The sequence below is a fragment of the Salmo trutta genome, chromosome 18, assembly GCF_901001165.1.
Source record: "Salmo trutta chromosome 18, fSalTru1.1, whole genome shotgun sequence".
NCBI classification, from domain to species: Eukaryota; Metazoa; Chordata; class Actinopteri; order Salmoniformes; family Salmonidae; genus Salmo; species Salmo trutta.
The window spans coordinates 23,386,749-23,400,265 of NC_042974.1; the positions used below are offsets into that span (position 1 = coordinate 23,386,749).

Sequence of the window (13,517 nt, forward strand, 5' to 3'; positions counted from 1 at the left end):
AATAGGGTCCAGTATGCAGCTTGAGGGTTTAGAGGCCATGATTATTTTCATCAATGTGTCAAGAGATATAGTACTAAACTTGATTGTCTCCCTTGATCCTACGTCCTGGTTCTATTCATAGCTGTGGCGGTGACACTGACACGGTGCGCTGTGTTCGCGGAATAATACCAGCCATAATGAGGGGTTGCGTCACTGCCAGGGTGGTGTGTGTTTCAAGAGGATAAGGAGGCCAAGGATACAGAGGCAATGAAATACTTCCCATATTTCTACGTCAGCAGAAGCAGCACAGGCCCCATGCAGAATATTTTCATTGTGTAATACATTTCTAATCGGGGGTTCTGAGTGTGTAACTGAAAAATAGAACTGATGCACTGTAGGGAGATCAGTCACAATCGCTCATGGCTCTCATTCATGCCACTGCTCACTTTGTTTTGCTTACAAATTCTGATCTTAAAGAGATATTGTGAGATTTAGGGAATTAACCTTTTTCTACTTTTTTTCTCATAGATACCATTTTTATGTCTGCGTGCAGTTTGAAGGAAGCGATCACAATGAGCATGACTTCGTCATGACGCTAACGCTAGTTAGCAACTTCAAACTGCACGCAGCTATAACATTGGTATTCATGAGTTCATCTGACTCTGGGTATGAAAAGTGCTTACTTGCCAAAATCTCGCACTATCCCTTTAAAAGCGCATCTCGGCAGAGATATTTGTTAAAAATAACCATTAGATGTTATTTAAAAAATATATATTTTTGGGAGTGGCAGCAACTATTTAGCAGCAGTGGGGTGCCGCTGCTGAATTAATATAGGGGAAACACTGTAATTAATTTTTCTGGGACAGTGAACTAAATAAAGGCTTCTATTAAAATGGTCTGTCTCTTCTCTCTGTGTCTATCAAAATCCTGTCTTTTGTAGGATCTGTTGGCGGTGGACGCACCCAAGAGGCACAAGGTGTCTGTGCACGTCCTGTCTCGGGAGATGGACTCCTGTGAGTATTGTACTAGCGATGGAGAGTTTTTGGGTTGGAGGATATACATTTAAATTGGTTTGTTAGTGTGAATATGTTTTTGACTGTTTTTAATAGTTGTGTTGAAATGTCTCTGTCTTTTTGTTTAGGCCCCGTCGTGGGAGAGTTCCCTGCCCAGAATGACGTCAACCTGGTCCCTGCCCCATCCCTGCCACAGGTAATGTGTGTTCACCTTTCTCTGTGTGTTCCATTAGCACAACAGTGTTGGCGCGTAACATACTGACCTGTCCATCTCTCTCTGCAGCCTACGTTGGTGCAGGACATGACTGAGTTCAAGAGGAGCCTGCCCCTCTTTCCCCTGGCCAAGCCATTCACTCACATCAACTTCATGGCTGCCAAACTGTGAGGACCAAGCAGCATGGGAGCCCTGTGGGAGGTTGCTGGGGGGACCCTGCTCTGTCTCTCTATGCCCCCCCCGTGGCAACTGGAGTCTGGAACCACACTTAACTGACGTGTGTGTAAACTTTAGAGGCCACTAGAGGTGCTTGGAAATGCGTGTGATTCCTACAACTTAGCTGTGGTTCTCATCATAGCTCAGTGTGATAGTAGAGGTCACACAAAAACTCATTTTTGTTTTAGTCTCATCGAAACCCCACCAACACACATTCCCGACATTGTATAGACTGTTTGTAGAGGAATAGTAGCGACTTAAAGAACCTCAAGGCCAGAACCCTGTAAACCAGTACAACCCCTTGATACTTCATGATCAAGTGTTTTTATTCAGCTTAGCCACAAGGACATGCTGCTGTGGTGAGAATAAACCGTTAGTTAATGATTATGGTGTTATGAAGCTGTTGAAGTAGGTGGTTAGCTCTGCAAGGGTGCACATTTCAAACACGCTGGACACATACATTTCTCTTATGTACTTGTGCGACGCGTCGGCACGGTGACAACTGGCCGAATTGTTATCACGAAGACACTTTGTGTTTAAATAATGACTGTGCAACACATGATTTTAGACAATTTCTGTTTTATTACAAAAACAATCAACCTTATGGAAATGTTTCTGTTTTAATCCATAATGTACACGTTTTGAGATCTGACTTTTTTTTTTTAACTAGTAAAATGTCAGGGCCCTTTGAGGAGTTGTTTTAAAACTGCTTATTTGGTGGTGTGTTCATGAAGCTTTTCTTTTTAACTAGTGCTTTCTGCAGGGTTGTATTATCTGAGCATCATCTCAGGGTACCTCAATCTTTTGCTTTTTGCTTTTATTTGAGATTGAAGAAAAATAAACATATTTTAAATGTCTTTAATTGTCTGGGGTCATAAATTAGTTTTATAGCTCTTATTATTCATATTGTTATTTTAATCAAGTGTTTGATTTCTTGCATAGCTCCCCCCCCCACCTACATTTTTCACCATTTTGAGCCTTAGCTTGTGCCTTTGAAAGGGGGGGTGGCGATTGGTCATTCTCTGGCAGTGAAGATGGTCTCTTACAGAGCTGGAGCAATAGAGATTTAACTCTATAACTGGTGCAGTCAGCTGGATACACAGCAGTGTGTGTGTGTGGAGTTTGACAGTCAGCCAACTGCACTTTGTCTCTGTGGGTCAGACCTGGAACGGGATTGTGGCGGCACGCTTGAAGACCCACTGGGCACACACTGGTTGGATCAACTTTGTTTCCATGTCATTTCAATGAAAATTACATTGAACCAACCTGGAATTGACATCTGTGGTCAGTGGGGATGCTGTCTTTCAGAAAAACATATAGGACTGTTAGAATGTCTGGTGGGGTAAACTGATTTTCAGTCTAGTATTTTCTCAGAACACCCTTTAAATAATCATGTTTTGGCTGTAGGGGTTCAAAAGAGGCCCATGTATGCAGGGTGAAGTTGTAGTCAGGCCTGTTTCTCAGTATGCGCTTCTCACTAAGCAATAAACTCTTGTGAATTAAGTGTGGATTTAAACATAAATGGTCTCTGTACTATTATGTAGAGGAGGGACACGCTGCACTGCATTCTTGGGTCCTTGCTCTCATCCAGCCTAGATCACCGGTGATCTATAAATCTCAAATTCATTTACAATCAGCGATTTCCCCTTAAAGAACGCTAGCACAAATTAGGGTTTAGTCAGGAATGGACATAAAGAGAAAAGCAAACTTTTTGGAAGATGAGATCACTTGTGGCAGGATGCGGCTGAATGATGGCTGTGATATACCCGACCTGTCACTCATTTCACCCTGGAATGTCCCAGTAGCGAGGAATCCCAGAGTGGACAGTACTTGGACAGATACGGGTACGGCATGGTGACAGAGTATCTTCCTTTCCAGATTAGGGGCTAAATCCGCTCACAAATCTAACAGAACATTTATCGGGAGACGACAACGATTTATAAGCCATGGATCATCATGCGAAAAAAAGTCATTCCGGTCTCTGAAAACTCTCCCTTCTAAACGCACGGTTTTCAATGTTTTCCAATAACGCAAGAACAGCCATGGTTACTTTTTTCTAATTTGACACACTATTTATAGAACATCGCATCTTGTTTTTCATTCAAAACACCTTGCGTCTGGCAATTCATTCCTCACACTTTTAATTGATCATTCCTAACAAATTGTTCATAAAGCTAATGCAAAGTTCACCACAGGCTTGGACGCCTATGCGTCCCAAACGGCAACACCCCAACATAAATAGCAGGTAAATTACTTACATCAAGTCTAGACTTTGCGTAGAGAAGATCATTTCCACGTCAAAGTCAGGTTTTCTAAATAACTACTTAGACATGGTTTTCTGCGTAAATCATAAACTCAAGATCAAAATTCATCGTAAATCCGTTTTATGAGGCCCCTGGATCTTAGCATGAACACATCCACTTCAAGGTTTGAAAAAATACATTTATTCACAACTATAAATCGAGAAACAATGTCTGTATGATACAATTAATAATTTCAATGTCACTTTTGGCATGATATATTTTCTTTAGAGTTAATGTAAAAGCTGAGCTGACCACAGCAGATTATTGGAGCATATCTGTCTACCAGGCACAGCTAAAAGAGTTGTGCACAATAATATTAAATATTCAAATGATTGGTTTATGGCATGCCTTTTTCACACACGACCTGTACTGTATACTGGTTATACCGCACTTTTAGAATAAAGAGTAGTTACAGAATGGGTTATTACGCGACTGCCTTGAGCATATATATAATATATACACTAAAAGACAAAGCAAGTGGTGGAGTTAGCAAGGAAATATGTGGCGGAATATGCGATTTGGGTTAAAAGAAGAGACATCAATCTCGCCTTTATTCAGTGGACATGTCATGTTATGCTCTCATTTAGAAGGTAATGCGGCACGTGTCAGATCGATATCATCCATCCGCCCACCTCCCCGTTGCAGGCTTGCACATCACATTCTCTGTCATCTCATGAGTAGAAGACAATTACACAAAATCAGCTACAAACGGAACTAATGACAACACTTCTAGGCATGACATTAAAAATACCCTTGAATGTTTTATCCGATACATATTGTGCAATTACTGTATGTACAGACAGTCACACTTACGTTTGTACTGTGCTTCGAAATAATTGAGAGTATGTATTATCAGTCTGGGGATATTTACCAATGGAAACGTGGCAACAATGTCTTAGGGGAGCAGGTAAAAGGTTCTCCCTCATTCAAATAATCATCCTTTAGTGATAAAATATCTCATTTCTCTTAAAACACATTCAATACAGGAAAACAATATTCCTCATTGGCAAACAGAATTTCAAAACTGCAAAATTAACAGTAAGACAATTATTTATAAAACTTTCCTGTCTAATAATTACACGTGTCCCAGATGTATCTTTTTAAAGTACAACAAGCACATGGTTACTTGATTAAAACAAACAAAAATTGCTACAGCAACATAGCAGTTACAAGTCACATTCCACAACAACAAAAAAAGAGCTCCTGTGTGGAATATGCATGAGTACACGTCTGTATCAGTGTTCTTGTCTCGTCTCTTCTCCTTTGAATGTTTTTAAAACAAAATAGAACATGGTGATAATCATACAGCACGGATGTCAGCCGCAGACGACGGTGACTCCCTAAAGAGCAGAAACAGAACGAGGTGAGGCTACTTAGAGGGGTGTAAGAGTTAGGGGGGCGCCAATGATCCCGATGTCCGTCAATCTGTCTGTCCGACAGTGTTCCTGCTCAGAGTTCACTGTCATGCTCCGTCCACTCCCCCTGTGTATCAGTATGTCTGTCTGTCTGTCTGTCTGTCCATGGCCCTTCTCAGGCCTCCTCTGCCTCGGTAAAGTTGAGGATCTTGCGGTGGGCTTGCCTCTGGTACTGCTGCTGTTTGAAGTACACCTTGAACGCTCCCTTGACGGCCACAAACGCAATCCCACCCTGCAGACAGGACAAAAATAACTAAAGGGTAAGCACAGTGCCAAGGAGGGGTCACCAACACTCAGCTCACATGCATCAAATCATTTATCTTGCTGCTCTGTCTGGTTTTTCTATTTGCTACACAAGATACACTGATTGTACAAAACATTAGGAACAGTGCTCTTTCCATGACAGACGGACCAGGTGAAAGCTGAGATGCCTTATTGACGTCACTTGTTAAATCAACCTCAAATCAGTGTAGATGAAAAGGGAGGAGACAGGTTAAAGAAGGATCTGTAAGCCTTGAGACATGGATTGTGTTTGTGTGCCATTCAGAGGGTAAATGGGCAAGACAAAACATTTTAAGTGCTTTTGAACGGGGTATGGTAGTAGGTTCCGGGCGCACCGGTTTCAATGTGTCAAGAACTGCAACCCCTCTGGGTTTTTCACGCTCAACAGTTTCCCGTGTGTATAAAGAATGGTCCACCACCCAAAGGACATCCAGCCAACTTGACACAACTAAGTCTACTTTTGACACTTTGTAGAGTCCATGGCCCAATGAATTGATGTTCTTAATGTTTTGTACTCTGTGTAGTTCTCTAATACTGTAGTAGCCAGGGAATAAATAGTACATCCTTAAAACGGCTCACTATAACCTGCCATAGGACAATACATGTACCCCTCTGCATGTCAGTGCCAACAAAGCCTCCATTGAGTCATTTACTAATAGAACCATGAGATCAGATGGTTTTGAAGCTCTAATGCTAAGTGAGGTTAAAGGGAACTTGAGTGTGAGTGTTTGCGTGGGGCAGGGGGGGGGGTTGCAATGTCCAGAGGGGGCAGCGCGGGTCATATGACAGACGAGCCCTGCCACTCTGGTTACCTGGCTGTCAGCGCACTCTCAGGTGTGTGTGTGTGTGTGTGTGTGTGTGTGTGTGTGTGTGGGTGGCCCACAGGGGTGGCGGGTCACAAGGAGGCATAAAGCCCTGGTTTTATTTATTTTATTTCACCTTTATTTAACCAGGTAGGCCAGCCGAGAACAAGTTCTCATTTACAACTGCGACCTGGCCAAGATAAAGCAAAGCAGTGCGACACAAACAATAGAGTTACACATAAACAAATGTACAGTCAATAACACAATAGAAAAATATATGTACAGTGTGTGCAAATGTAGAAGAGTAGGGAGGTAAGGCAATAAATAGGCCCTAGAGGCAAAATAATTACAATTTAGCATTAACACTGGAGTGATAGATGTGCAGATGATGATGTGCAAGTAGAGATAATGGGGTGCAAAAGAGGAAGAAGATAAATAACAATATGGGGATGAGGTAGTTCTGTGTGCTATTTACAGATGGGCTGTGTACAGGTACAGTGATCAGTAAGCTGCTCTGACAGCTGATGCTTAAAGTTAGTGAGGGAGATATAAGACTCCAGCGATTTTTGCAATTTGTTCCAGTCATTGGCAGCAGAGAACTTGAAGGAAAGGCAGCCAAACGAGGAGTTGGCTTTGGGGATGACCAGTGAGATATACCTGCTGGAGCGCATGCTACGGGTGGGTGTTGCTATGGTGACCAGTGAGCTGAGATAAGGCGGGGCTTTACCTACCAAAGACTTAGATGACCTGGAGCCAGTGGGTTTGGCGATGAATATGAAGCGAGGGCCAGCCAACGAGAGCATACAGGTCGCAGTGGTGGGTAGTATATGGGGCTTTGGTGACAAAACGGATGGCACTGTGATAGACTGCATCCAGTTGTCACGTTGACTACAGCCTGCCTCGCAGGGTACATTCCTACATCCTAAATTCATGAGGAATAACTACTAATTAACTTACAGCCAACTGCCAGCTAACGCACAGTTACCTCAGAATGGGCCAGTAGCGGGGAGGAGCTAGTACAGGTATTGCCATGGCAAAAAACCTGCAATCACTAATATAAGAAGAATATGTGGTCAAGATAACTACAATGGCCAAGACCCCATGCCCACTGTCTGTGTGTATGCCTGACAGTTTGTGTTACCCACCAGAATGGTCCTTTGCAGGTTGGAGTTGACACTGCTGAACATGAGTTTGCCCACGATGGTGGCGATGGTAGGGAATACCAGGGCACCACACAGGATCCTGGTGGCTGACACGTGGTCTGCCAGGGGGCTGGCCTCCGCCGGGATACGAGGCACCGGACACCCAATCCCTGAGAGAGACAGAAGAGGGGGCAAGGTGCATTGTGGGTGTTGTTTTGCTAGTACATCTTTACACAGCTGGCTATGTTACACAAGACACACAAATACACATTCATCAAGTGATGAGAGAAAAAAGTTGTGCCAGCCACTGAGTAATATCTGCACCAGTATCTTTATTTGGAGCAGCAGAGTGGGGGGGTAAAGGTGTACGCCTGCTCTTGCCCAGCAAGCTGAGACTGCAGGGAGAAAAGGTTGAAAGTTCCAGCTGAGCCCTGGGGTCCGGTTTCTCCCCACATCAATCACTGTCCTTGATGATGAGCTCAGTGGAAAAACCCACTGCTACTGGACCTCCACAAGCCCCAATGGACAGGGCCACCTCTCAGCGTTCTTATATCCCCCCCCCCCCCACACACACACACACAGCTCACGACACAATGATCACACAACATTACAACAGCCTTTAACACAGGTAGCGTCCTCCATCAAGTACATAACAGCTTTATCACCCACACTTCATTATACAGACACACACAACAAATTCACGGAATTCCACCCATTGTAGTAGAAGACCGTTGTTGCAGAACGGTTTGCATCCCTACCAATGTGTCCGTTCTGACCTGGAAAGATGCTGTTGAGGATCTGCAGCTTGTTGGAGTACTTCCTCCAGAGGCGCAGCACGTAGTCTTCCCAGCGGATCATCTTCCCCAGGATCAGCATGACGGGGATGGTGGGCAGGCCGATGAGCAGGAACAAGGGGTCTGCCCGCTCCATCACATCCAGGCCCTCCTTATGGCCCACCACCTGGGCACAGGGACAGAGCGGACACCGTGGTGAAGACGGAGAGCTTGACGATAAAGTGCGTCTGAAATGGCACCCTGTTTACCTATGTGGTGCACTGCCATTTCAAACGCAGCCAGTCTAATCGATCAACACTGCCACACTAGGAAGACGACGAAAGCCATCAGAAGACAATAATGTTAACAATAAATATGGTGGATTTAACCCTCAGTGTGTGTGTGTGTGTGTGTGGGTGGTAGGAATACCCTACTGTTATTTTTTATTCATAGATGGAAAAATCAGTTGACGTAAATACATTTCACATGTATGCTTATCGGTCTGTAGCAGGGTTCCCCAACTGGTGGCGTGGGAGAAATTTGGCCCTTGGGTGGCTTTATGAGCCTCCCCCGTCCCCAGGTTTTCTGAGCAAATGTATATTTGTTTTATAACGGTTGGATATAAAATACTGTAAAAACACCAGGAAATCAGCTCCAAGTGATTCACATTTTTGAAATCTGTTCCCAAGTATTCCCACGCATAATAAAATGACCATATACACGCGCACAGCGTACAGAGCCTATTTTGAGCGGAATATCACTTGTCAGACCGCACTAGAGCTGCCTCTGCAGCTTCTCCGCTTGTTGCTGCTGGAGTGAAACATGTGCTTTTATAAGTCCAGTCATTGCGCAATAATTTTAAATGCAATCGCGTGTTTAAAACAGTTTTTTTAATTCTCAACTGGTAATTGAAGCGTGCCTCTCATTCGCCATTCAAGTGCATAGGCAACTATCAGCGTGTCACCTACCACTTTGCAATGTGAGCTGGAGGCAGTATGCATTTTGAAAACATATACTTAAATAGCGACTGCCCCTAAAATGCAACTTATCATTTACAAATTGGCATAGGTGGCATTGATATGAGCCAGAAGCATTTATTCTAGTGTCAATATTTTCAAAAAAGTGTAAATAGTTTGGACATGAAGTCAGTCTCATCCGAAACAGATTTATTAGCGAGATATGAAAAAAATTGTATATAACAGTTTTCCATGGGTTGGGTTTAATGCTGCCCACAGCTGGAAGCACCCAAGTAATCATCAATTCAGAGCGCAGCTGCATTCGACCCATCAATTTGGTTTGACATTTAATATCCCCATGGGTCATTTATAAACCTTTCAACCCCAGTTCACCTCCATCGTTCATTTAAGTTCATGGGTCATTTATAAACCTTTCAATATAACAGGGACATCAATAAATATTTTCCCGAAAATCTACCAAGTTTCAATACCGAGAATATTAAAAATGTATCCCTAGAGTCCCAGGAAATACCGCAAAAATCAGATGTCCCCATTTGTTTTGCTTTGTTTAGTTGGATCCCCATTCACTTTTGCAGAAGCATCAGCTACTCTTCCTGGGGTCCACAAAAACAAAAACCTGAACAAAAACGCAAGTAACAAAACACTGACACTGTCACACAAATTTAAAATACAATGATACAAATAATACAACAAAAAAACTATGCAAACAATACAAGAAAAATAGAGAGGAGTGTGTGTGTGTCCCCTCACAGTCACCACCGTTCCATAAGATGTTTAATCCGTTGTTTAATCTGTTTTTTAAAGGTAATTTTGCTGTTTGCTTGAGTAATTGGAGATGGAAGGGTGTTCCATTCCTCTGTATAATACGGTGCGTGTCCGTGAATTTGTTTTGGACTTGGTGACTGTGAAGAGACCCCTGGTGGCGTGGTATGTGCGGGTGTCTGAGCTGAATGTTATTTGATTATGCAGACAATCTGGAATTTTATTCACAGTTATGTGTGGCTCAGTTGGTAGAGCATGGTGTTTGCAACGCCAGGCTTGTGGGTTCGATTCACACGGGGGACCAGTACGGGGAAAAAATGTATGAAATGTATGCATTCACTACTGTAAGTCGCTCTGGATAAGAGCGTCTGCTAAATGACTTAAAATGTTACAAAAAATATTTCTCATAAAAACCAGAAGAGAAGCAGTTAATCTCTCGTCAACCCACAACCAGGAAAGACTTGTATGCATGTTGTTGATGTTAGTTCTGTATGTGCAGTTAAGGGCGTGCTGCTCTGTTCTGAACCAGCTGCAGCTTTGCTAGGGCTTTGCTAGCACTTGACCATATTACCAGACAGTAATCAAGATGGGAGAAGATCTACAATGTTTGTTTGGTTATGGTAATTTCTGTTAATGCATTCAATATATTATTATTACATTCGTTTAACGTTCTCATTGTCAGAGTGGACACATTTGCAGATCTCACAACATATGCTACACTTGTGAGAAACAAGTTTTGGTTTATTTAATTACATTTACGAGTTTTGGCAATTTATTCGTTGTCTTTTGTTTGAAGCACCCTTGTCAATGTTGAGTAAGGACAGTTTGGACAGTTTGAGACAGTAAGGACAGTTTGAGATGTCATAGTATTTGACTAGTATTGTGAAGCTTCTCAAAGTATTTTTTTCCCACCTCAAACAGTAAGTACACAAAGCCCTTTTTTAGAATCCATTGAGAATGACAATAGTTCCTCAATGTATTTGAAAAATATTCCCAACTCTCTCCGTTTTGATAACCACTCGGCCATGGAAGGGAAAAATGTAATGCTCTGATCTTGTGGAAACGTCATAAAATGGCTGATTATTTATTATCCCTTGAACAAATAGCCTTCAGCTGTGTTTGTCCCGAGCTCACTGGTGCGGGAAACTCTAATGGCCCAGAATATTATATACAATGTCGCAAGTTTGCTTGCGTGAGCTTCGTGCCGACAGTTGATACGTTTCAAGTTAATTGCAACAGCAATGGGATTTATATAGGATATTTATTTTTATCAGGATATTTTCTACCTGCAGGGTGCAATGTCTTTATCCGTTGGCTTTATGTAGGCTACTTTTACATAGTTGGCAATGGCAACTGAAGTTACATTAACATTTTCATTTAGATTGTCTGTGGTTAATCTACATTCTATGACTTTGAGATTATAAATTACACTGTTCCACAAAAATGTGCATATGAAAATCACAACTGGCACGCAGATCGGTAGAAATGGTAAGATAAATTGGCACTCCAAATGGAAAAGGGTGCCAACCCCTGGTGTAGCCTATTCCTGGCAACTTCAGGAGTGTCACGGCAGAATCTGCGAAGGCCAACGGCAGCGGAAGGAGGAGGGTTGGGAACAGGTTTTTTTCTCCTGGTTTGGCCATCTTGATCTCTGGCTCCCTCTTCAAGTCATTTGTGGGTCTTAATTATTTAATCAAACAGCGTGCTTAAGACAAGCTCAGTATATATAGTTGATTTTATTAAAAACACATAGGGTGTCTATATATGGAAAAATACATGTCTTGGTCGACCAATATTTTGTTTTAGTCAGGGACAGCTACTACAGTTGATTTGTGTGTAAGAAACACAGAACATATTCGTATATAACAGGGGTATGTCCATTTTATCTATTTAACCTGGTAAAATAAATTCATATTTTTACAACAGACATACCCCTTCCCATCAACACTCAACTTTGTTAATATGACTTGACCGCGATAATTTAACACCCAATGTTATACCTAGGAGTTTAGCTTCCTCAACTTGATCAATGTTCTCACACTTTATGGAAAACTCCACTTGAGGTTTTAGGTCTTCAAGAATGTTTTGAACCAAATACAATGATTTTAGTTTTAGATGTATTTAAAACCCGTTTATTATTAATCTCCCATTCTGATACTGACTGTAACTGCTTATTTAGAATTTCAGTGAGCTCACTGGCTTTGGGTGCTGACATGTAGTGTGGAATAATCCGCATAGTCATTCATTCTAGCTTTGGGTAAGACCAGTGGCAAATCATTTGTAAAAATAGAGAAGAGTAACTGCCCTGCGGGACACTGTATTTTACATATCATTTGTAAAAATAGAGAAGAGTAACTGCCCTGCGGGACACTGTATTTTACATATCATTTGTAAAAATAGAGAAGAGTAACTGCCCTGCGGGACACTGTATTTTACATATCATTTGTAAAAATAGAGAAGAGTAACTGCCCTGCGGGACACTGTATTTTACATATCTGATGTTAGAGAAGCTTCTGTTGAAGAACACTCTCTGGGTTCTACTGGATAAATAACTCCAACCATGTGATGGCAGGCGATGTAAAGCCATAGCAATTACAATTTATGATCAATAACATCACAGGCAGCACTGAAATATTATCAATAAATCTCCAACTATCATCTTATTATTCATTTCTTTTAACCAATCATCTGTCATCTGAGTCAGTGCAGTACAAGTTGAGTGCCCTTTTCTATATCCATCAGTAGTTAACTTGTTCTCTGAAAAATATCATTGTATTTGGTCAAACAATTCTCTCTATCAGTTTACTAAGAACAGGTAGCAAACTGATTGGGCGGCTGTTAGAGCCAGTAAAGGGTGCTTTACTATTTTTAGGCAGTGGAATTACTTTAGCTTCCTTACACACCTGTGGAGACACTCCTTTAGGCTTTGGTTAAATATGTATCAAATAGGGGTGGCAATACTGTCAGCTACCATTCTCAATAGTTTCCCATAAAGGTTGTCTATACCTGGTGGCTTATCATTATGGATTTTTTTCCACCTCTCCCACACTAACTTGACCAAATTCAAAACAGCAATCGTTCTCTTTCATTATTAATTTTTTTATACAAAAATATGATCGTTCACTGTTCAATGTCATTTCCCTTCTGAGCTTTTCCACTTCACTGGTGAAATAGTCATGGAAATTATTGCCAATATTGAAAGGTTTATAAATGACCCGTGAACTTAAATGAACGATGGAGGTGAACTGGGTTTTCTGCCCATGATAGCATTTAAGGGAGTAGCTTAAATAATATCATTTAAGGTGTGCGTAAAACCAAGATATGGTCATATGCCAGGATTCTGAGATAAGAGGGGTTTGGAGCTGATTTCCTGGTGTTTTTACAGTTTTTTTTATGTCCAACCATTTGTTTTTGCTCAGAGAACTTGGGGGCCCAAATAAAACCAGTTGGGGAACACTGGCCTAGGCTCTAGGACAGGAGATTTCCCTCCTGCCTCTGAATTGTTACAGACTTCATGCCTGTGACAGAGATACCCATGTAGTGAATTGTGCATAGGCCTATCAAATTTGTGACTATCTGAAGAGTAACATTGACAGCTCAAGGAAGCAAGCAACATTTTATAGGCTATACTGTAGGGG

The 13,517-nt window shown here is 41.9% G+C and overlaps 2 protein-coding genes across 7 annotated transcripts in view; one reads left to right on the forward strand and one right to left on the reverse strand.

Moving 5' to 3' along the window:
• LOC115153037 (insulin-degrading enzyme-like) overlaps window positions 1–2,279 on the forward strand; it is a 53,201-nt gene extending 50,922 nt beyond the window's left edge. For 4 of the 5 annotated variants that reach the window (XM_029698056.1, XM_029698054.1, XM_029698057.1 and 1 more), the window contains 3 exons: window positions 920–992; window positions 1,121–1,188; window positions 1,276–1,377. In XM_029698056.1, coding sequence (XP_029553916.1) covers window positions 920–992; window positions 1,121–1,188; window positions 1,276–1,377 — 243 coding nt within the window. Of the gene's footprint in view, window positions 1–919; window positions 993–1,120; window positions 1,189–1,275 lie in introns of all 5 variants that reach the window. The other variant, XM_029698053.1, reaches the window with a different exon arrangement.
• A 1,567-nt stretch (window positions 2,280–3,846) lies between these two features.
• marchf5 (membrane-associated ring finger (C3HC4) 5) overlaps window positions 3,847–13,517 on the reverse strand; it is a 53,216-nt gene continuing 43,545 nt past the window's right edge. The window contains exons 4-6 of one of the 2 annotated variants that reach the window (XM_029698062.1): window positions 8,144–8,327; window positions 7,371–7,537; window positions 3,847–5,372 (exon numbers count right to left, since the gene is read on the reverse strand). In XM_029698062.1, the coding sequence (XP_029553922.1) occupies window positions 5,256–5,372; window positions 7,371–7,537; window positions 8,144–8,327 (468 nt within the window). In that variant the 3' untranslated portion in view covers window positions 3,847–5,255. Of the gene's footprint in view, window positions 5,373–7,370; window positions 7,538–8,125; window positions 8,328–13,517 lie in introns of both variants that reach the window. The other variant, XM_029698061.1, reaches the window with a different exon arrangement.